Genomic DNA, 22,370 nt, shown 5'->3' on the forward strand with positions numbered 1-22,370 from the left:
AATGGAGTTCCCGAATGATATACAAGTGACTGGTATTTTTGGTTTTCCCAGAGGCTCACATTGAGGTGCTGTTCCCCCTATTGGATTCTGAGATTTGACATATTCATCTAGTCTTTCTTTCATTAATGTGTTTTTATTCTTTTGTTTCTTCTTCAGATACCTGTTCAGTTTCACATGCCTGACAGTTTTCTAAGCAAACTTGGAGACACTGTGATGAGCACAGCAGAGTCCCCAGTTCCTGTGTAGGGAAGCATCAGGAAATGGATATGGTGGTTTCATATGTAAGTAGTCTTTCGAGAAAATACAATGCTGGGGTGGAAAATGCAGATGAGTGGGGCCAGTGGATGGGTGGGAGGCACTACCTTATTTTGAAGGACCAGAAAAATGTGCACAGGGTACTTTGTGATAGGAGGCCTAAAATAAAGATACAATTAAATAGTTGTAGTAATATAAATGTTGTATATAAATCTAATAAAAATGATACTAGGCTACAAAGATAAGAGTGTGTATGGGGTGGATAAATCTGTTATAATGGTGGTTACATAGTAATTGCTGTGGACTGTTTATGCCCCCCCTAGCATTCATATGCTGAAGTCCTGACCCCCTGCCATGTTTTGGCAATAGGAGGTGAGGCCTTTAGAGGGTGCAGTAATTGGGTCATGAGGATGGAAGCTTCATGAAGGGGGCATAAATGTGAATCCGACTAGTCTTTTATCTGAATATTTAGCCTGAACATAAGGCCTTGGCAGCTGCACCCAAAAACAACTGTTTTGAGATGAGTATGATGTCAGACATGGACTCACATGAGCAGCCACGTGTGGTCAGCTTTGGCCTAGGGAGCCCAGCGTGTGGAGCACTTTGACCAAAGCCATCCTCACCTCCATGTTGCCCCTCTGAAGGCACCAGGCACCATGTACCTGAACACCTCAGATCCACAGAAGAGTCCCATGACCGTGATGTGTGAGGAGCACCGGGGCCTTGCCTCGGGGCCTCCTCTGAGTGCATGAGCAGAACAGCCATAGGGGGCGGCAATGAGAGAAAGCGGAAGCACCAGGTTCAGCACTCCCGAGGTGGACAGCGCCCGCTCATAGGCCGAGGTGTCCACACAGGAGAGCTTCAGCAGGGCTGGCACCTCGCAGAAGAAGTGGTCCACGGTGCGGGAGCAACAGTAGGGGAAGTGCAGGGTGATGGAGGTCTGGGTGCAAGCGTTGAGCACACCATGAGCAGGCACACCTGGCGTCTCATGAGCACAGGGTACTGCAGAGGGTGGCACACAGCAATGGACCGGTCGTATGACATGAGGGCCAGCAGGACGCCCTTGGCCACACACATCAGTGACAGGAAGAATAATTTAAGCTGTACAATCTCCAAAGGAGATGGAACCTCTGTGCAGAAGTGTGATGCCATCTCAGAGATGGTGGCCAGAAGGAAGTGAATGTCAAAGGAGGAAGTAAGTTGAGCACAAAGTACTAGGGGTCTGATCAGAAAAAAATGGGATGCAGTTTTCCAGAAATCCTTAAAGATACAACCACCACCGTAATAGAAGGCACAGATACAGCTCAGAGAGACTGAAAAGGCCAAAAGTGTGATTTCTAAGGCCAGGGAATGATTTATAGCCCCCATGCTTTATTCAACATACTTTAATGCAGGACAAAGAGAAAGCCTTCAGCAAGAAACCTTAGAAAGAATGGCAAAGATGTCTCATCTCATGCCACCATTAATCAATAATGGCTTCCTGTGAGTGCTCTCTTGAGAAGCATTATGATATGCAACTTAAATCAGAAGGAAAATATGCCATGACCATTTATCTTCTTGCTAAAGCATCATATGAACTTATGTTATAAGGTCCTTTGTTGATTCTGTTGGCTCACAACCAGGAGCTGTCCATTATGAAAGTTAGCAGCCTCTCTCCCTTGCAGCTACTAAGACTTCCCAGCTCCACTCCCCAAAGCCACCACACTCCAATCACCCTGGGGTCCCCAGAATCAGGGTAAACATCATACTAAAGAGGTGTTTAGAATGCAGTCAGTAGTTTGTTCAGGGCAAGGGAGAGGCCTCACTCTGAGAAACTACAATTGGAGTCTTTGGGCTTAGAAAAGAGAACACATGGTCAATGGTAAGATCACTCAAGACTACACTCCTCATTTTTTCCTTTACATTTATCAATATCTAACACATCATGTTTTTTATTTGTAATATTCATTGTTCACTCCCCCTGCCCACCATTAAAATCCAAGTTCTCTGAGATTAGGAAATCTTGTATGCTTTGTTCAATACATATTTCCAGTATCTAAAACAGTGACTTACTAGGTATAAGAATTTGTTCTATAAATTACTACAGCATACATACACATACATATACATACATACACATACATGTACACACTCTATCTGGAAGTCCTCTGGGCAAGAGGACTGAGAGACAATGGTGGGATTTAGGATATTTTACTGAATGTGTAGCACTGAAGATTTCCTATACATGTATCTACGACTTAATGCCCTCCTGTGTCCCCAAAGTTTTTAAACTAAGATAGTATTAAATCCTTATCTTCTGCCTTGGGAAAGCAAGTTATAGGGAACTGTGCATATAAAACCTGATTCTATTGGGCTATGTGATCATGGAGATCAGACTGAAGAAAAGTTGTTTCTAAGCGTCCTTCTATCTCTACAGTCCAAGAAAAATCTCACCTCTAACATCCCCAGAGCTGGTCTCTAAAATCCCTAGCCCCAGGGGACTTTTGGCAACCCCATTCTACAACCCAGCCCTTCTGTATTTCACTCCTGGAATCGGTCTCTGCCCACAGCCCCGCCCCCAAACCTAGGTTCCACCCACCACAGCCAGCCTCTCCAAGTCTGGGCCACCCCGCCCCGCCCCCAGAACTGGGCCCCGCCCCTGCCCCGCCTCCGGAACCGGTCTTCACCCACAGGCAGGCCCCGCCTCCCGGGCCCGACGCCTTCCACTGCCTGGCACCCGCCAGCCGACCCCGCTCCTCCCCACGACTCCCACCCAGGACTGATGTCGCCCCCGCGGTTGACCCACCCAAGGGCACAACCGTGCACACGCTCACTAAGAAAACTAAAACAGCTCAGCCCGAGAAGGGGGTGCGCGATCAGCATCCTCGCCCGCCCCACGCAGTCCCAAACTAGAGGAGCTGTCTGTGGCTGACAGCCCGAGACCGGAAGTGGACTGCGGGACGTCCCGCCCACGACCGGAAGCGCGGGGCGGTGCCGTGGGAGGAGCCGCGCGTCGCGCGCTGGGGAGCGAGGCCGGTCGTCTCCGCGAGTCGGCGCGTTGGGCGCTCGGGAGGGGCCGGAGGCGGTGAGCGGCGGGAGGGGCTCGGGTGCGAGTTCAGGGAGGGGCGTGGGCCGCGGGCACCCCCGACCGCCGGCTCCGCGTCCCTCCGCCCATCCCGGGAGCCCCGCCTCTGCATGAGGCCTCAGGCTGCTCCTTGGGGTCAGCGCCCAGCTGCCGTTTCCCCAGGTGGGACCCCGCGTCACCCCGCGGAGCCCCCACATCGTCCGCGCCGGGGGCGAGTCTACAGGCGTTTGGGTTGTAGATCGGGGCTGGGGCCAGTGTTCCTGTCCCTCGCGGTGAAGGCCGGGGACGCCGCGTCCACCGCTCGGTGCAGCCCCCCACAACAAAGAGCTGTGTGCCGAGCGGGGAGCCCTGCCTGCGGCCTCGCATCTCAAGTTCCGAATGAACCAGATGAGCTGCTTAAAATTCAGCTGAGTCACGTACAGGGCCTCTAAGTGACAAGACGTTTCCGATTTTATGGTGACGTCTGGAGTCACCATAAAAATCTTTCCAGCCAGATTGGTTGAGCAAGTCCAAGGGTACACACGAAGCCGCCTTCTCCCGTCTTGAGCACATGTGCATAGGAATAAGGTAAATCCCTGCAGGCCAGCAGGCGGGGTCCTCATCACACCTTAAGCCCCTAAGTACAAAAAAGAAGAAGGGAAAACGGAGAATGGAGTGGTTTATCCCTGTCTAACAACCGTATTATAAAAGGCATCAAAATCAATTCTTGGGCCTTTTTCTTTTTTTCAGAAAAGAAAAGCATCGTTCAAATTCAGGTTTATGATGAAACCAGCCTCAGTGATCCACTGATCCGTGGAACTCAGTGTGACCAGGTGAGTACAATGTGGAACTGAACAGGCTCCTAGATAGGGTGGCCAGTGCACCTTTTCCTGTACTTAGGTTGTACCCAGAAGGAGGGACTACGAGTGAAAGTATCTTAAGAAAAATTATTTGATGGCTTATATTCAGGGGAAGGATTCTAAAATATGTATGTATAAATAAGTAAATATAGTTAAATGCATATAAGCCTACAAGACATCCATGTAAGTAACTTTAAGCATATGTAATTATTTTCTGTATGCCCTAATATTTAAAAATGCAGGATTTTATGTAAATATAAATATAAAAAATATTTATGTGTATTTTTTCCTATTTATTTAGTGTTATTAGGCTTCCCACTAAAGGCTACCAGGATACTTAGCAGCATTTCTCAGACCCATCCCATTCTAAACCTATAAATCCTCCACAAAGCTTCAAAACACAGGGGTATTTGCAGAAAAGATGATTTGAGCATCCTTGTTTAGTAACAGAAATTTTAAATTGGGTTGAACAGTTGTTTGTCCACACACACACACACACACACACACTGAGATTTAAAACATTTGGGAAGGGCCTGGGGCTATAGCTCAGTGGTAGAGTACTTAACTTGCACCTGTGAGGCACTGGGTTCTATCTATAGCACCACTTTAAAATTTTTAAAAAAAAAAAAAAAAAAAGTAAAATAAAGGTATTGTGTCCATCTACAATTGAAAAAAAAGAATTTAAATTTTAAAAATTTGAGAAATTGATTAAGCAACAACTCATAGACTAAAGGCGAACAAAGTCATTTCCAAAAAAAAAAAAAAAAGATGGTCCTCAACACTTTGCCTCCTAATAAACTTATTTCTTAAAACTTCTGAAATAGCAATGTGGCCCATTTTATAATGCTGAGAATCTCAAATTATCTTATTTTAATTGAGGGATTTTATTATGTATATGTGTGTTTCTCCTTCTAGCTTTCTTGTAACATTGTTGAAGAATGCTTATCACACCATATACATTATTTGGGTACACAATTTAGGGTGACAGATTGTTCCTATTTATTTGAGACTAAGGGGTTTTCCAGGACACAGGACACTCAGTGTTCAAACCAGGACAGTCCTAGGCAAACAGCAGTTGGTCACCTCCTTGAGCCATGCCCTGGTCCAGATGCATGCGAACCCTGGAGAAAACAGACCTTGTACTGCCTCCCTAGAGTGTCCATTCTAATTGGGAAGATGAATTTAAATGAGTATTATGGGACTCACTGTGAGGGGACAGAGAATCCTCTTGGAAAATGCTAATATCTAGCTTGAGAGTTAAAGGGGGGTTTGAGTCTAGCTAGTTGCAGGGTTAGATGGGTGAGGGCCCTAGGGTGTGTTCAAGAGACCACTGCATGTCGAGGGAACAGCATAAGGAAAACCTCTGAGCAGGAGAGGACCCAGCACACTCCGGGAACGGGGAAGACAGTGATGACTGAGGCCTAGGCAGCAGAGAAGAACGGGTGTGCATCAGACCCAACCCAAAGGCAGAAGCAGACCTGGCCTGGCTGTTCTCTGTTCTGAGGCCAGTGTGAGGACACCAAGGACATGAGAGCTGGAGGGTGGTATATGTGCATTTGCTCTCAGGCTATGGGACTTCAGGACTCCAAATGAAGGCTTGAATCAGTCAAGATAGGAGTTGTTAGGGAGAAATTTGGGAATCAGATGATTGTTCCTGAGTTTACATGGTGGTTATGAAGTAAGAAAGAGGTAGAAAGATGGAATTGGGGAGTTTAGAACAGAGAGAAAGTGTGAGTGCTCGCTCTCATTGCTCTCACTGAAAGTACATTTGCATTCATCAGATGGCACCAAGGACTAGTGTGCTTCTGACTTCTACCTGTGCAAACCTACAGCCAGCCCCTCACCCAAGGCCATACGCCCACCCTCGTTTTGCCACTCCCAGGATCCTTTCTGAATCTTAGAGGAGTCAGGCCCAAGTATGTTTACAGCTGCCCTGTCGTACTGTGGTAGCTGCTGAACACAATGAAAAGGTCATTTTCTCTGTCCCACAGATAACATTTTAAAACTCAGTAGCCACATCTGGTTAGTTAATGGCCACCATATTGGACAGAGCAGTATTATAGAACATTTCTGTCATCCCCAAAAGTTCTACTGGACATCACTGATGTAGAATGGCCCATCCTCTGTGACCCTTTTCCAACACCAACATATCCAGGGCAGGGCAAGAGTCACTAAATCCAACTGAACAGGAACTCCTTCTGCTCCAATGGGAGAGTTCAGGAAGAGGAGCTTGTGGCCTGAAAGGATCTCGGTGCCTCCTCTGCCTGCTTTCCTCTTGGGGTCCCAGTGAGCTGGCTGGATCCCAACCCTTTCTCCCTCCTCAATTCAGTAACCAAACTATACCTGAGCACAACTTAGGTCCCTGCTGGGGAGATAGGACCTCCTGTACCTGTGGAGGCAGGACAGTTCTGTCACAGTTCCCGGGTCAGCCGGCCTTGCACAAAGACCTCAGGAAGGTTTGATGTGAGGGGCTGCGGTCTGCACTTCTGTCACTGTGGTGTGCATTGGTGACTGCCAGGGGCATCACCCTTAAGGTGGTGGTAGTGGTGGACACCAGGTGGTGGTATGTGAGGAAGCAAGTAGGATGGGAGTGAGTGACTCTGGCTGGGTTGAGGGAAAGAGACTGGCAGTAACAGAAAGAAAACCATGCTCGGAGCATAGGTGTGTTTCACTGCTGAGGATCCTAGACCTGACTTGAATGGAGAGAGGGAGAACTTGAAAGGAAAGGATGACCAGAGACTAACAAGAGTGGACAGTTCCTACAAAGCAGGAGACAGAGCTGCCGAGTGCAGCCTGCAGAGAGCGGGGGGCTATGCCTTGTCTAACAGGGGGAGGGAGGCAGGGCAGATCTCTCAGGGGTGTTGTGGATCAGGAATGCAGGAGCAGTGTGGCTGCAAGGGTCTGGCTTGGGACAGTCCGAGGTTTCAGGGGACTTCCACCTGGGGCTGTGCCATCTGCAGGATCCATGCACTCCGGGATTCTCCAGGCCTCCCTGTGGCTGGCAGGTCAGTGCCAGCCTGAGTTCCTCTCCCCCTAAGCCTCAGGCAGGGCCTCTTGCTCACTGCCAGCATGGCAGTCGATGTCCCCTGGAGCAAACAAGCATACAGGAGCCTAAGGCGGAAGCTGCAATGCCTTCTAGGACCTGTCCTCAGAAGTCCTTCCTGTCACCCCCTCGGCAGAGCCAGCCCTCATTCAGGCATGTCAGGGGCCACACTCTTGTGTGGGTCATCAAGGCCAATTAGGAGGCTAGGGTCATCAAGGAGGCTAGGGTCATCAAGGCCAATTAGGAAGCTGGTTGCCTTAGAGGGAAATAGGGAGCTTTTGCAAGACTCGCAGGGAGGCGACAGGTGTGATGAGTGAGGCTACATGGTCCTGTGGGGTTGTCCTGCAGGGTTGGTGACTCTGTTCATGTTGATGAGCTTGTTTGTCTAGAGGTGACCATATCACAGCCCTTGTGCAGGCTGATGTGCTCAAATGTGGCCATAAGCAGGTGATGATGGAATCCTGGCTGGCTGCAGTTCTGCTGGGCCACCGTAAGCTCGAGGTGGGGATAAGGACATGTGTTGACAGGGAGATGATGAAGTCAAGCTAGATGTGTGTGAAATGAGAGAGGAGCTGGCCCATGACGAACAAGGAAACGGGAGAGGGTGGCTGGAGGCCCAGTATGCTCAGATGTGAGGAGAGGAAAAAATGAGTGAACAGTAGAAAAGAAAGAAGGTTCAATTCAGAGAGATAGAAATTTCTGATTGTTCCAGGTGGTGCACCAGGGCCAGTGGATGACCATGGCAAGGTGGGGTCGATGGGGAACGGGACAGGGGCCCTGGAGTTGAGACACCCCTAATGTTGTAAGCATCACTGCCATCCACCAAATGAGGTGGGACTGGAGGCTCAAGGAATAATGAGAGTCAGGGGCAAAGTCCCAGAATTTGAGGGGTCGCAGCTGTGAGGTTTGTGATAACAACTGGGATGGGAAAAATATTCAGGAGACTCAGTGAAGCTACAGTTTTGAAGAGGAGTGGAGCAGTGACATTGGTCCTACCCCTGGGGGCAGGAAGACAGCTTGTGCCATCGCGTGGCTCTGCCATTATGATACGCAGTGTGTTGGTTTTCATGCACGCTTCCTAGCTCAGCTTCCTCCCTGTGTCAGGCCATAAAGTGAAATTTCTCTTCTCCAAGGCAGGATCTAGTCTTCTCCTGCCTCTGGCTGGCCATACCTTGTCTGATAATGGTCATAGACACTGCTCATTCCAGAGGGGTTCTGTCCCATGCTCTGGGTGAGGAAAGCCCTACCGAAAGGCCAGGGAGATCCCAACAGACAGGCCTGGTGGCTTCCCCTGCTCCATCTGTTGGCCGTCATGCCTGTGCAGTGAAGGCTGCATAAAAATCCAAAAGGACAGGGTTCTGAGAGACCCCAGGTAACTGTACGAGAGGTTCCCGGAGGGGGACACAGCCAGAGAAGGCACCCCTTCCCCATGCGTCCCCTGTGTACCTCTATCTGTGCCTTTGTGATATCCTTTATAAGGACAGTAAGTGTCTGTAGGTGATTCCCTGAGTTCTCCAAGCCATTGAGTAAATACATCAAACCTGAGGAGGCGCTTGTGGGAAACCCCATTTACAGCCATTGGCCAGAGCATACAGAACAACCTGGGACTTGTGACTCACATTTAAAGTGCAGGGGAAGGCCTTGGGGATGAGCCCCCAACCTGTGGGCTGTGACACTCTGTCAAGGGAGAAAATGTGCCCAGCTGGTGTCCACTGCAGAATCATTTGCCTACTTGTTTGTGGGGAGAAATCCACATAGGTGGTGTCAAAATTCCATGCTGATGTGGTGTGAGAGTGAAAGGAAAACAGTTGCTTTTTTTTTTTTTTTTCCCTGACATACAACCTGCTAAGCAGAATAAAGACCAAGTGTGGAAGACAGAACTTGTATTTTGAGGAGGGCATGATAGACAGGCTAAGAAAGACTTGTCCTCAGAAGCCCCAAGAGGGAGAGGCTGTGCAGACTTCCTATCTCCTGCTTGTTCCAGAGCGCTCTCCCAGTGCCCCGTGGGAGCAAGAGGAGGGTCCTGTTTCCCACCACCCTGGTGTTCAGAAGCTTTGCTGTTGGAGTCACAGGATGGCAGCCACTGTTCTGCCCCCCACTTGTGGTGAGTCAGGGGGTCTTGGCAGCCCATTTCAGGCTTGAGGGTTCATAGCCCCCAGAGCAGTACAGAGGAGAGGGCCCAGAGGCCCCGGGGTCAGGTGGGGTGACTCCTGGGACTTAGGACTTGGGTGTTTGTATGTTAGTGCTCTGTCACCTACATGGTGAATATGTGGGAGTTTTTGAATTAATCCTTAATTCTTTTGGTAAACTTGAGAAAAACTTGAGAACCTCAATGTCCTCATCTGTGAGATGGCAGCAATCTCTTCTTCATGTGCAGTCAGACCTTTGAGTTTTCTGGCAAGGGTAGACAGCTTTGTCCAGGTTTTCTGTGAAGGTACAGGTGGGTATCTGTGTGGGTGGGCTTGTTTATGGGCTGTGTGTCTTGGTGTATGGTCAAGCACAGGTGGATGGAGAAACCTCCAGAGTGTCAGCACTGGGCATTCTGGATTCTTGTGACTTGTTCCTTCTTCCCCAGATCAGTCTTCCCTGTGCCCAGCCCCTCACAGGAAACCTTGCAGAGGGAAGAAGGGGCTGGCTGGTGAGCTCCTGGCCAGCTGGCTACAGGTGAGTCGGCTCTTCCTTTTTCCCTGTTGTCATTCCTTTGGACAACTTGCTTCCTTTAGTGGCCTGGAGCCTCACAACTGATGGGTCCTTAGACATCACAGGACCCCCAGGCCCCCTATGAAGGTTCAGGGGCTGCACAGAAGACGTCCAAGTACGTCAATACCTACTACATTGTCAAAGCTCCTTCTTAGCTCCATAAATGCATCACGTGCTTCTGAGAGTTCAAGGGGAAGCTGAGAAGAGATAGCCATGTCCTCAATCAACTCTTTTTTTTATAGTTGTAGATGGACAGCATGCCTTTATTTTACTTTATTATTTTTTATGTGGTGCTAAAGATTGAACCCAGTGCCTCACACATGCTAGGCAAGCACTCTGCACTGAGCCACAGCCCCAGCCCCTCAGACAACTTTTGATGGCTGTGGGGAATCATTCATTCCTTTACCAGGTATTTCTGTTCAACCCTGGAGTTGAGGGAAGAAAGACTCCAAGGGCTCACAATCAGTAGGAAAAGAAGGTCTCTGTAACGCTGGATCTGGGGGTGGGCCCAGTAGATAGGAGGCAAGCACCGAGGACAGAGCCCAGACCTGCCCACCCGTATCCTGCTCTGGGTTTCCTGTCCCTGGATCTGTCATCCTGGACCTCTTCCTGTTGGTTTTGGCAGCTCTGTAGCTAAGCCATAATGTTTGTGATGGTCTAGGACCTGGTGACCTTCAAGGACGTGGCTGTGGAGTTCTCCCAGGAGGAGTGGGCATTGCTGGACCCGTCTCAAAGAACTCTGTACCGAGACGTGATGCTGGAGAACTGCAGGAACCTGGCCTCCCTCGGTAAGCCCAATGTCAGCCCTGCATTGATTTAATGGCTCAGGTAGCAAGACTTTCCTTTTATTCTGATTTTATTTTTATTGATGTAAAATTCATAGGACACAAAATTCAACAGTTGAATTATTGCAGAATGTACCATCAAGTGGCTTTTAATGTTCTCAGTGTTGTGTGCCATCATTAGCACTACAAAGTCAGAACTCTTTGTCACCCCCGCTCTGGGTGTCTATATAGTGTCTCCCGCAACTATAGTGTCTCCCGCAAAGGTTCATGTACGGGAAACTTGGTCCCCAGTGAAGCAGTACCAAGGTAGTGGGGCCTGGTGGAGATGAGTGGATCAGGGAGCAGCACTCTTAGAAAGGGAATGAGTCAGGTCGGTGGCACCAGGTTAGTTCTCTCGAATATAGGTTGTTGTAAAGGGAGGCCACACCATGTGCTTAGTCCCATCTCTCGGGAGCTGGTTCCCTTCCCACTTCTCTACCATGTTATAACAGAGCCACAGAGGCTTCTCTAGAGGCCTACAACCATGATGTTTCAACTTATCAAATTTCAGAATCATTAGCCAAAATAAAACCTCTTTAGCTTATAAATATAAGTACCAAGCTTCAGGTATTTCACTGTAGCAAAATATCCTGTTCCTTTTAAGCAGTCAGTACCGTTACCTTCTCCATCCGTTGCTGCTGGTAACCATTAATCTGCTTTCTGTCTATGGATTTGCCAATTCCCAACATTTCATGTAAATGAAATTATAAAATATGTAACCTTTTGTGTTTTTTTTTCATGTGACACAGTATTTATAGCTCTGTTGTACCATATATCAGTGTTTCGTTCCTTTTAATAGGAACTGAATAGTATTCCATTGTGTGGACATAATCGAATTTTGTTTATCCACTCATTGGATGATAAACATTTGGGTTGTTTCTGCTTTGGGGCTATCATGAATAATACTGCTGTGAATATTTGTATGTAAATTTTTGTTGACATACCTGCTTTCAGTTCTCTTGGCTGGGGATGCTGATAGGTCATGATACTTGTTTAGCTTTTAAGGAACTACCAGCCCTTTCCACAGCAACTGCACCAATTTACATCCCTACAGTGAGAGAGAGTCCAGCGTTCTCCACCTTCCCATGTGTGTCCTTGGTGGTAGCCATCTGAGAGATGTGGAGTGGAGTCTCACTTTGATCTGCATTTCCCCGTGACTGACCACACTGAGCCTCTTTCCATGCACTTCCTGGCTGTTTGTATCTCTTCTTTGAAGAAGTGTCTAATCAAATCCTTTGCCCATTTTTAAATTGGTTGTCGGTTCTTCTCTTAGTGGGTTATAAAAGTTTGTTGTGTCTTCTGGGTAGTAAACCCTTATTCAAAGTATAATTTGCAAATAATTTCTCTCTATTCCATGGGTCTCTTTTCATTTTCAAGATATTCTGTCCTTTGATGCTTAAAAATTTTAATTTTGATAAAGTCCAGTTTACCTCGTAGCTCCTTGCACTTTTGGTCTCTTACCTAAGAAACCATTGCCGAAGACAGTCGTGAAGACTTAGCCCTGTTTTCTTCCAGCAGTTTTCTAGTGTCAGCATTTAGATCCAGGTGTTTGAGTCATTGAGTTAATCTTACATAAGGTGTGGAGAAGGCGTCAGCTTCATTCTTTAGCATGTGTGTCCCCAGTTGTGCAGCTTTGTAAAAGAGGCTGGTCTTCCCCCCAACAAATGGTCTTGGGGCCTTGTCAAGTATTACTTGGCCTCAGGACGTCAGAGCCTGTGTGCTCGCAGTTCTCCCGATGTCCTCAGGTGTGACCTTGCTAGTTCCTTACTCTCTCGGTAACTGATGCTTTCTGGTAAGTTTTATAAGGTAATGTGAGTCTTCCTGCTTTGTTCTTTTTTAAGACTGATTTTCCTATCCAGGTTCCTTTGCAATTACATGAATTCTCAGACTTGCTTCCATTTCTGGGGGGGGAAAAACTGAAGGGGATCAGGATTTTGATATGGTCACCTTATCTCTGTGGACCACTTTGGGTGGGATTGTGATCTTAACAATAGTAAGCTTCCCAGTGTGTATCCTTCTGATGCTCATTTGTTTTATTTCATTCTGTTAGAGAAGATGCTTTTTATGATTTTATTATTTTATTTAAGAGGTGGGCTTTTGCTGCGTTGCTCAAGCTGGTCTCAAACTTGTATGCTGAAGCAGTTCTCCTGCCTCAGTCCTCCGAGTAGCTGGGTCTCCAGGAGCACACCCCTGTGCCCAGTGAGTTCATTGTTTTTAAATTTAATGAACCCTGTTTTATGGCCTGACATATGACCTGCCAGAGTTCCATAAGCATCTGGGATCAGTGTGTCTTCTCTTGTTGGATGGCTGCTCTTTGTGCCTTTTAGGTCCAGTTAGCTTGAAGTATTTCTTAAGTCCTCTGTTTCCTTATTAACCAATATGAGTTATGTTATTCGTTATTGAAAATGAGGTATTGAAGTCTCAAACCACTAGGAATAGAACTCTTTCTCCTTTCGATTCTGACATTTTTTTATTTTGAAGTTCTATCAGGCATGTATTGTTTATAATTACTGAATTTTCTTTGTGAATTGGCCCTGTACGTTTATATCGATGATGCATATGACATCTCTACTCGTATCTTGCAGCAGTCTTCTCTCAAGCGCAGCGTTCGGCCTGACCTCAGCAGAGGCTTGCCCTCTCTTCTAGGCTTTTGTCTGCAGTGCCTCTGTGCATCCTTTTCTCTCCTCTCATTGTCAGCATGTTAGTGTCTTCACTGTAAAATGTGTTTCCTGTAATACATAGCAGTCACTGGATTATTTTTACATGCATTCTGCCAAAATTCTGCCTTTTAATTGAGCTTCATCCTTTTTTTCATTTTTGTTTCTCAATTTTTCCATTATTGTTAACTATTTTCTCATGGGCTGTTTTGATTCCCATTCTTTTGTGTGTTCTTCTGCCACTGTCTGGCTGGGCACAATTCAGGAGCCACTTGTCAAAAGAAACAAACTTTATTTTTAGAACCACACACGCCAAACAAAACAGCTAGCTCCTCAAGAAAACCTTCAGAGCCCAACTGCCACCACCGGCTTCCCACAAGCCACTCCCTCAACCACCAGCCTCCCTACCTCCCACAATCCACCTGCTCTTGAGGCCGATTGGCTGGGTCGTGTGGGCGGAACCAAAAAAGTCCCCCAATGAGCAGCTCCGTGGCCTGAAAGGGCAGGGAAACAGCCCGATGAGCATCACCACAGAGGAGCCAATCAGCTAGATGTTGCTGGGGCCGCTGTGAGCCAATCATCAGCTGGTAGTCTGAAAGTTTGCTGGGGCCCCTTCGGCTGTGGCTCTCAACATTCTTCAGTTATTTTCTTAGTGGTTGCCCTCAGGATTACCATTTATGTTTTCATTTGTTATAACAGTCTAGTTTGGTTTAATACCAGCCTAATTTCAATAGTAAAAAAGATTTTACTCCTATGTAGCTGTGTTCCTTCTCCCATAGTTGTTTTGTCTTAAATTGTATCATCATGAATTATGCACCCATTAAGGTAGATTTATAATTAATCAATTTAGGTCTTTATCTTTAAGTGATATCAGAAAAATAGAAAAGTTGCAAACCAACCCTATATCTTCCTTGACTTATATTCAACTCTATGTTTACCTTTACCTGTGTTCTCTAATTCTGTTTGTCCCAGTGCTGAGGATGAAAGCCGGGCAAGTGCTCTCCCTTGGAGCCGCCCCAGCCCTGCCAGTGCTCTTCCCTTGTGTGGATTGGAGTTACTTTCCATTGTCCTTTGATTTTAGCCTGAAGGTGTCCCTTTAGCCTTGTTGTTGTAGGGTAGCTGTACTCCAGAGTTCTGAACTCCTAGGAGCATGGGGGACTGTTCAAAGCCATACACATCAAACATCTTTTTCCCCACTTTTTCTTCCAGGCTTTCTGGTCGTACTAGTTTTGTTTGCATCTACTCTTTGGCAGGACTGACTAATACATTGGCCTTTAAATCTGTCACATGTGGAAGGTTCACAGCCCATTTGCACTAGGTTTACTGAGAGACCAAAGACGACATCTGGAGAATGGGATGTGAGTCAAAGGGTTAATTGAGAAATGCCTGCAGGGAGTGTCCAGGGGCAACAGGCTGGGCCAGCAGCACCTTCGTCCTTCACAGTGCTTCCTTGAATAATGCCTCCATCCCTCACAAAATGACTCCAGAAAACAGCATGTCCATCCCCCTCAATACTTTGTCCAGTGGTCACTGGCTAGACAAGTAGCACTTTTCCTCTCCACAGTGCCCCCAGTTCCACACCAGTTACCACAGGGAAAGGGGTTTATAAGCTAGACTACAGAAATAGTGACATCACTAGCCAGCTTACTTTGTCCCTGTAGGACCAGCACCCAAGGAACTTGGCATGCGTGTAAGAAAGCAGCTTTCTACAGGTAACACTACTTACCCTAATTCCCAGGGTCCTTCAGAATATTATGTATCTGGACATTGCAGCTTAGACTCACCCTCATTGTTCCATTAATTTGGCTAGGTTTGGGGGAGAGGGGAGGGGCACTTCAGAGGCATGGTGTTTTACTGCCCTTCTCTGCAAACTTGACACGGGTCCCGGATCACAAGCTCGGTTCTCAGAGTTGGGAGTTAGACAAATAAGGCAAGCCCTTTGACCCAGTCCTGCAGGAAGCCCACAGACAGGTCAGAAGAAATCACTGAGTGAAGTCCACTGTGCTCCCTCCATGAGTAGTAATGCTGGCTCTTGTCTTCACGGCCAAAACAGAGAAGATTGGTCTGGTTCCGTTAAAATGTCATAATACTCTTACCCAGATCCAGCTATTTATTTTTCCCTTGATTAGACATTTAACTGACTGCTATAAACTTTTGATAAGTTTCCAGAGCTCCAATAAAGATGATCTTGAACATTTTTGCAGTTTACTTATAGTCTTTTGTGGAGGGATGGGTGCTTAGAGTTCCCTACTCGACTGTTTTCATTGCTGTCACTCTATCTTGGGTCTGGGAGGGCTTGGGGATAGTGGTGAACAAGGTAGATAGATCTGCCTACTCACAGAGCTGTCTGTCTAATGCCCTCTCTATGCACAGAACATCTCTTGTCCTCACTCTCAATACTAAGTGAGGGCCTCTAAAAGATGTGTCTGACTTTAGGCATGGGCTTCTGGAACTATTTAAGCCCTATCATCCTGAATATTGAGTTAAGGATACTTTCATTTTTGTTCCTTGTAAGTTACAATGCTCAGAATTTAGATGAAATTATTCCACTGCTTCTGAAGTCACATTTTTCCATCTTCAGAAGTCTTGGCTTTAGTTTTCATGGAGTTGCTGTCCTGCAGACAGTCTCTGCACACCATGTGTATTTTCTCCATAAATAGGGTGTCATGTTGATAAACACAGTTTGATCTCCCAGTTGGAGCAAGAAGACAAGACAGTGACAGAGGAGAGAGGAGTCCTTCCCAGCACCTGTCCAGGTGAGCACCTGGTAGATATGAGTCCTTGTGAGGAGCGGCTGTGGCCAGGGACTCAGGAGTTGGGAGTATTATCAGAGAATTTGTAAAATGACAAAGACAGACAAGGAAGTTTCTTGTGTACTCTTTTTCTTTTCTCGTCAGTTCTCCATCATCTCATACTTTACTTTTGCTCTAGGGAGAAACTAAAATGCAGCTGTTTTCTAAATTTAAATCCCACTTTTCTTTTCTGATAATACCTTGTTAGTCTTTTATTAATCTTTCTAGAATCCTTTATTTTAATTAATTAGTGCATGATAATTATACATAGTAGATTCATTATGATATGTTTGAACATGTACATAACATAATTTGATCAACTTACTGTCCTTCCCTTCCTCTCCTCCCCACCTCTGATCCCCTTTCTTTATTCTCCTGGTCTCCCTTCTGTGAGGTCCCTTTTAAAATTTTTTTTTTCTGTCTAGCTTCCACATTAGAATTGTTTTTTAAAAAACTAATACCTAAAATTTCCATAACGAAGCCCCCTTCATTGCAAACCCCCTCCAGGACCAACTGCAGTCATGTGGTGGTCTTTTCTTTTCCTCATCAACATAAATTTCTTTTCAATTTGTTTCAGATTTGGATACTGTACTTAAAACCAAATGGCTGACTCCTAAGAAGCATGTTTGTAGAAAAGAACAGACTAAAAGTATAAAAATGGTAAGACAATGGATGATTTCTGGTTTTCCATAGTAGGAAAAAATCCCATCCTAGAAAAGAAATAACCCAGACATTCATTGTGGAAAGTGTCATTTACACTTGAGAAAATGGTGTCCCTAGAGAGATACTGCAAAATTGCTGTGACTTTGGAGAAAAGTGTAAGTTAACTTCTAACTTGTTTCTTCACCAAGTGTTCTGACAAATAATTATTTCATTAAATGTGACTCAAGTATTGTCCATTTGAAGCATAAATTGGTCTTAAATTTATCAGAAAATGTCTAGTGAATATAAATACCTATGGCAAAGCATCTCTCTTTTTCAACTTCAAAGACTTAAGTCAGAAGCCATACATAAGCTGAAAGTAGCCAAAACATCAATTATAATGATGTAGCAAAATTCCTAGGAAAGAGAATTGATACACAGATATCAAATATTTAAAAATATTATGTTATAGTTACCATTCACCTCTCAATCAACAGGAAAGAAGTCATCGTGGAGTGAAAATCAATGAATGTAATCAGTGCTTTAAAGTCTTCAGCACCAAATCTAACCTTACTCAGCACAAGAGAATTCACACTGGAGAAAAACCCTATGACTGTAATCAGTGCGGAAAATCCTTCAGCAGCAGGTCTTACCTTACTATTCATAGGAGAATTCATAATGGAGAGAAACCCTATGAATGCAATCACTGTGGGAAAGCCTTTAGTGATCCCTCATCCCTTAGGTTGCACGTGAGAATTCACACCGGAGAAAAACCTTATGAATGTAACCAGTGTTTTCATGTCTTCCGCACTAGTTGTAACCTCAAAAGCCACAAGAGAATCCATACAGGGGAGAATCACCATGAATGTAATCAGTGTGGAAAGGCCTTCAGCACCAGGTCCTCTCTTACTGGACACAACAGCATTCATACAGGGGAGAAACCGTATGAGTGCCATGATTGTGGGAAAGCCTTTAGGAAGAGCTCCTATCTGACACAGCACGTGAGAACTCACACAGGAGAGAAACCCTATGAATGTAATGAGTGTGGGAAATCCTTCAGCAGCAGCTTTTCTCTGACTGTGCACAAGAGAATACATACTGGAGAGAAACCCTACGAGTGCAGTGACTGTGGGAAGGCCTTTAATAACCTCTCTGCTGTTAAGAAGCACTTGAGAACTCACACTGGAGAAAAGCCCTATGAATGTAACCATTGTGGGAAATCTTTTACCAGCAACTCTTATCTCTCTGTGCACAAGAGAATACATAACAGGTGGATATGAGTTGTGATGAGAAATGACTGGAAATCTCTATGAGAAAGCACTTGTTGACCTCTCACCCTAAGTCAACCTGAGAGGACTCACACCAGGTATACAAGTTATCTGTTTCTGCCTAACAAATCATTCCCCAAAACTTTGACTTAAAACAAGAAGCATTTATTATTTCGCAGTTTCCAAAAGGAATTCAGGAACAGTTTAGCTTTGTAGTTCTGGCTCAGAATCTCTTGAGGTTTCAGCCCAGATGTCAGACAGGGCTGTGGTCAGCAAGTCTTTGCTAATGAAGGGTCCATTTCCAATATGGCCCTCACATGCCTAGAATGTCCGTGCTGGTTGTTGACAGGAGACTTCCTGACCATGTAGGCCTCTCCACACGGCTATGTAGCTTTACGATGTGGCAGCAGGTTCCTCCCAAAGCAAGTGATTCAAGGGAGGGCCACTGAAGAAGCCATAATGTCCTACCACCTAGGCGCAGAAGGATGTTTTCACCTCTTTCATATGGAATTGGTCACAGAATGATTGTGATACTGTGTGGGAGAAGACTACAGAAACATGAGTATCAGGAGACAGATCAGAGACCCTTCTTAGAATGTTGCCATGAAATTAATGAAGAAAAGCTTTCAGCAGACCCTTATCCTTTTAATCATTGTGACATAGCCTCAGTAAGCTCTCTGGTCCATCCATTCTGGAGAGAAACCTGTGAGCACCGTCTCTGTGGTAAAGCTTTCAGCCCACACTCACTCCAACGTGCCCGAAAGATTATGTATTGGGAAAAACCTGAGGAGTGGAATTACGATAGGAAATCCTTCAGTAATAGCTCCCACTCAGGGGAAAGCCCTCTGAAGGTCAAAAGAGTGTGTCTGACACACGTGAGATCACACAACAGAGGAAGACTTCAGAAATGTGTAAAACCCTGTGGCCCAAATGTCCACATTACTGACCACCAGACAGTGAGGTATGCCCACAGTGACTATGGGAAAGACTTGAGAATGTTCTGGTTTTTTTGTTTTGTTAAGTACTGGAGCTTGAACACAGTACTTAACAAAATGAGTGCTCTACCACTGAGCTACACCCCCAGCCCATTTTGAGACAGAATTTTGCTAAGTTGCCCAGACTAGCCTCAAATTTGCAATCCTCGTGCTCCAGCCTCCCACGTAGCTGGAGTTAAAAGACATGCACCCCCACATTTGACTTGTTCTCTCACTTTTTTAAAGACGAAAATTTATTAACACAAAGAACAGAGAAAGCCTTCAAGGATGCCTCTTGTGTTAAATGGTCCCTGAATGCAAAACCTATAAGTGTGTTTGGAAGTTTTTCAGTGATTCAGGAACTCACTGGAGGACACCAGGGGACACCAGGAATGGAGTCTGTTAGGTGCCTCCGTCTCAGCACTTCATGAATGACTGCAGAATAATCTGTACTGGAAACAAAACGTACAGTGAGTGTAGAGTCCCCTGCCAACATCTCACCTGCAGGCTGGGCCACTAGCTCATTAATTTTTCAGTCTGTTTTTTTGTTTCGTTTTGTTTTTAATATTTTCTAAGTTGTCACTGGATCTTTATTTATTTATATGTGATGCCGAAAATCGAACCCATGCCTCACACATGCGAGGCAAGCACTGTACCACTGAGCTATAGCCCCAGCACTTCAGTATGTTTTCATATAAACGTTGCGTCTTTATCATTTTCCTAAAATGAACCCTAAGTTGTGTTCCAAAATTTTACTGCAATGTATTCGTTATAATTTACTCTTTGAAAACATTGGTACATTGCATATTCAAAAAGTTATTTCTGAATAGCTCCCGAATGCTCTCATCTTAATGGACATTAAACAACATTTCTGGTGCACTTTTTTCAAAGTGGTATTTTTGTCAGAATTTGTGGGCTTTATGAAGCTATTTTCTCCTCCTATACTTGTGTGACAGATGCTGTTAGCTTCTTTCCCAATGTCCGTTCTCCCCTACTTACTTAACAGTTTGTTCAGGTTGTCTGTAAGCAGAGTTGAAAATTATCTGCCACCTTTCCTAAAGCCCAGGCAGTCTTTGTTCCACTCTGCTGGACACGAGGACTGGGCAGGACTCACTGGGGGCAGGGGACTGAGGGAAGCTCTCTTTTCTATTCATGTTACCATTACTTTCTCTTGGAAAGGTCTGCAGATTGAAGGGTTTATTTGTTTGGGGGGGTTTTGTTGCCTTTTTTTTTTTTTTTTACTGTGTTGACAACTAGAGTGCAGCAAAACTTAAAAAAGAAAAGAAAGAAAACGCTTTGGGTTCCTCAAGAGCCTCTGGCTGTATCAGCCAGAGACTGCTTATTCTTGAGATTTTTCTTCCTTTGATTAAAAGTAACCCCTCACTGGCTAAAGCCAAAGTGATTTGTTTTCAAGATGGTGTTAACTTGCAGCTGAATGTAGTATCTAACCATAAACCTATTAGTTTGTCACATTTTATCCATGTTTCATGTTTCTTTGAAAACTGTATATTCTTTAATATGTAAACATAGGGCATATGCATATTAATACAATCTTATTGTGTTATAATATGTACTGATTTTTTTTCTTTTAATCATACTTAGTGATAGAGGCATAGTAAAGTCTTCCATTATGACTATGGATTAACATTCTTCCTGTAATTCTGTCATTTTTATTTATTTTGATATGCTGTAACTAAGTGCATACCAGATTAGGAATTTTCTTGTAAATCATTCCTTTTATGTAGGGGTCATGTTTTCATATAACAAAGCATTATATTGCATTGATAATAAATGATCAAACACTTACATAGCACCTTAAGAATGCCTTACAAATATCAACTATTGAGTGTTCCTTAAGTATGTTGGTTATTATCCTACCTATCCGTGAGCAAACTGGTGTGGTGCACTTATGATATTTGCCTCAGTTCACAGGCTAGTAGAGAGCTCACATTTGAACCCAGACAGCCCATCCTCTTGACCACTAACCTACTTGTTGAGTACATTCTATTGAACTACTTCATCGTAATGGGAAAGGGATAGATTATAGAAAACAAGGAAATATCATATTTGTTAGGCAGAAAACTAAAATATTCTAAGATTTGAGGAGACTTGAAAACACATTTATGTAAAATAGGAAAGTAGACCCCTCATTTAAGGGACATTTGAGCAGAGACCTTGATGAGGTGAGACAGTGAGGTGTAAATTTGTGTGGCAAGAGCAGTCTTGGCACACAGAGGCCCATAATGAGGCCAGTATGGTACAGGAACGTGTCGGGCTGGTATTGAGGGAGAATTGGAGAGGATGTGGTCAGAGCCATGATGGCGCTGATCTGGTTTTCTGGGTCATTGTTAGGACTTTTCCTTACACTCTCAAGTCAGTTGTGAAAGCAAGAGTTGTGGACACAATTCAGGGAAAGCAAAAAAGTACAAGGACCAGTATCGAGAAGGCAGAACTCTTAAATCATGGCAAAAACCCAAACAGATAAAAATGTTGGCAGCTTATCGCTTAAGGCTAACTTATTACAAACTCCTCCCAAGCTAGAGGAAGGGAGGAGAAAAGGGCAGGGGAGACATTGGGGAGCAAAATTGATCAAATTCTGCTTTTCTGATGCACAAATATATCACAGTGATACCTGCCATTCTGTGCAATTAATATGCACCAGTTAAAGAACTCTTCCCAAAGGAAAAGACCAAGAATCATAAGAGGAATGGGTTAATTCCAAGTATGTCCATTCACAGAAAGTACAAAGGTTCCCGGTGTAAGAGAGGTTGCCGACCTCAGCCTAAAAAGGAAACTTAAGAAGTAAAATACCAGGGCTGGGGCTGGAGCTCAGTGGTAGAGCCTCAGCACCATAGATAGATAGATAGATAGATAGATAGATAGATAGATAGATAGATAAAGGTATTGTGTCCATCTACCAAAAAAAAAAGTAAAATGCCAACATTCCCTTTTTTGGTTGATTCGATTGGAATTTTTAGTTTAGCAAGACAATGTATTGGCCAGTAATGTGGGGAAAGTGGCGTTCCCACAGCATAACACCGGGAGCTGAATTAGTACAAATATCTGTAGATGTGCAATGACCTTAACCTTACTACACTGAATCTACTTTGGAAGAAAACACCCCTGCAATACTGTTAGCACTCAGATATGACAGGAAGCCTGTCTGTATGCGTTACAGCTCAGGCTGATAGATTCCCTTCAGGTCTAGACAAAAGCTGTCGCGTCCATGATGGATTCTCCTCAACCTCAAGTTGATGGGAGGGCATGGTGGGTTGACAGGTGTCTGCCAAAAATTTGTGCCTACTCAGAACT

The 22,370-nt window shown here is 45.1% G+C and overlaps 1 protein-coding gene and 1 pseudogene across 4 annotated transcripts; one reads left to right on the forward strand and one right to left on the reverse strand.

The window, feature by feature from the left end:
• Positions 1-874: 874 nt before the first annotated feature.
• LOC143401428 (olfactory receptor 2Z1-like) lies at positions 875-3,431 on the reverse strand (annotated as a pseudogene).
• Positions 3,235-21,439, forward strand: Znf558 (zinc finger protein 558). Of its 4 annotated transcripts, XM_076849534.2 has the most exons (9): positions 3,246-3,319; positions 3,814-3,886; positions 4,049-4,131; positions 9,186-9,305; positions 9,777-9,865; positions 10,563-10,689; positions 16,043-16,138; positions 16,752-16,834; positions 17,314-21,439. In XM_076849534.2, the coding sequence occupies exons 4-9, from the start codon at positions 9,275-9,277 to the stop codon at positions 18,094-18,096; spliced, it is 1,209 nt and encodes a 402-aa protein (XP_076705649.1). In that variant the 5' UTR covers positions 3,246-3,319; positions 3,814-3,886; positions 4,049-4,131; positions 9,186-9,274; the 3' UTR covers positions 18,097-21,439. The 4 variants fall into 4 exon arrangements, with proteins under 4 accessions (XP_076705658.1, XP_076705649.1, XP_076705638.1 ...); XM_076849543.2 differs by lacking the exon at positions 3,814-3,886 and having other exon boundaries at positions 3,235-3,319; XM_076849523.2 differs by lacking the exon at positions 3,246-3,319 and having other exon boundaries at positions 3,426-3,886.
• The last annotated feature ends 931 nt before the right edge of the window (positions 21,440-22,370 follow it).

Source organism: Callospermophilus lateralis, chromosome 1 (genome assembly GCF_048772815.1).
Source record: "Callospermophilus lateralis isolate mCalLat2 chromosome 1, mCalLat2.hap1, whole genome shotgun sequence".
In the NCBI taxonomy this organism is placed as follows: domain Eukaryota; kingdom Metazoa; phylum Chordata; class Mammalia; order Rodentia; family Sciuridae; genus Callospermophilus; species Callospermophilus lateralis.

Coding starts and splice junctions, on each gene's coding strand:
- Znf558 (XM_076849543.2), top strand. CDS start 9,275: ATGGCAGCCACTGTTCTGCCCCCCACTTGTG. Junction 9,866..10,562: donor TCCTGGCCAGCTGGCTACAG/GTGAGTCGGCTC, acceptor GTGATGGTCTAG/GACCTGGTGACCTTCAAGGA. Junction 16,139..16,751: donor CCTTCCCAGCACCTGTCCAG/GTGAGCACCTGG, acceptor AATTTGTTTCAG/ATTTGGATACTGTACTTAAA.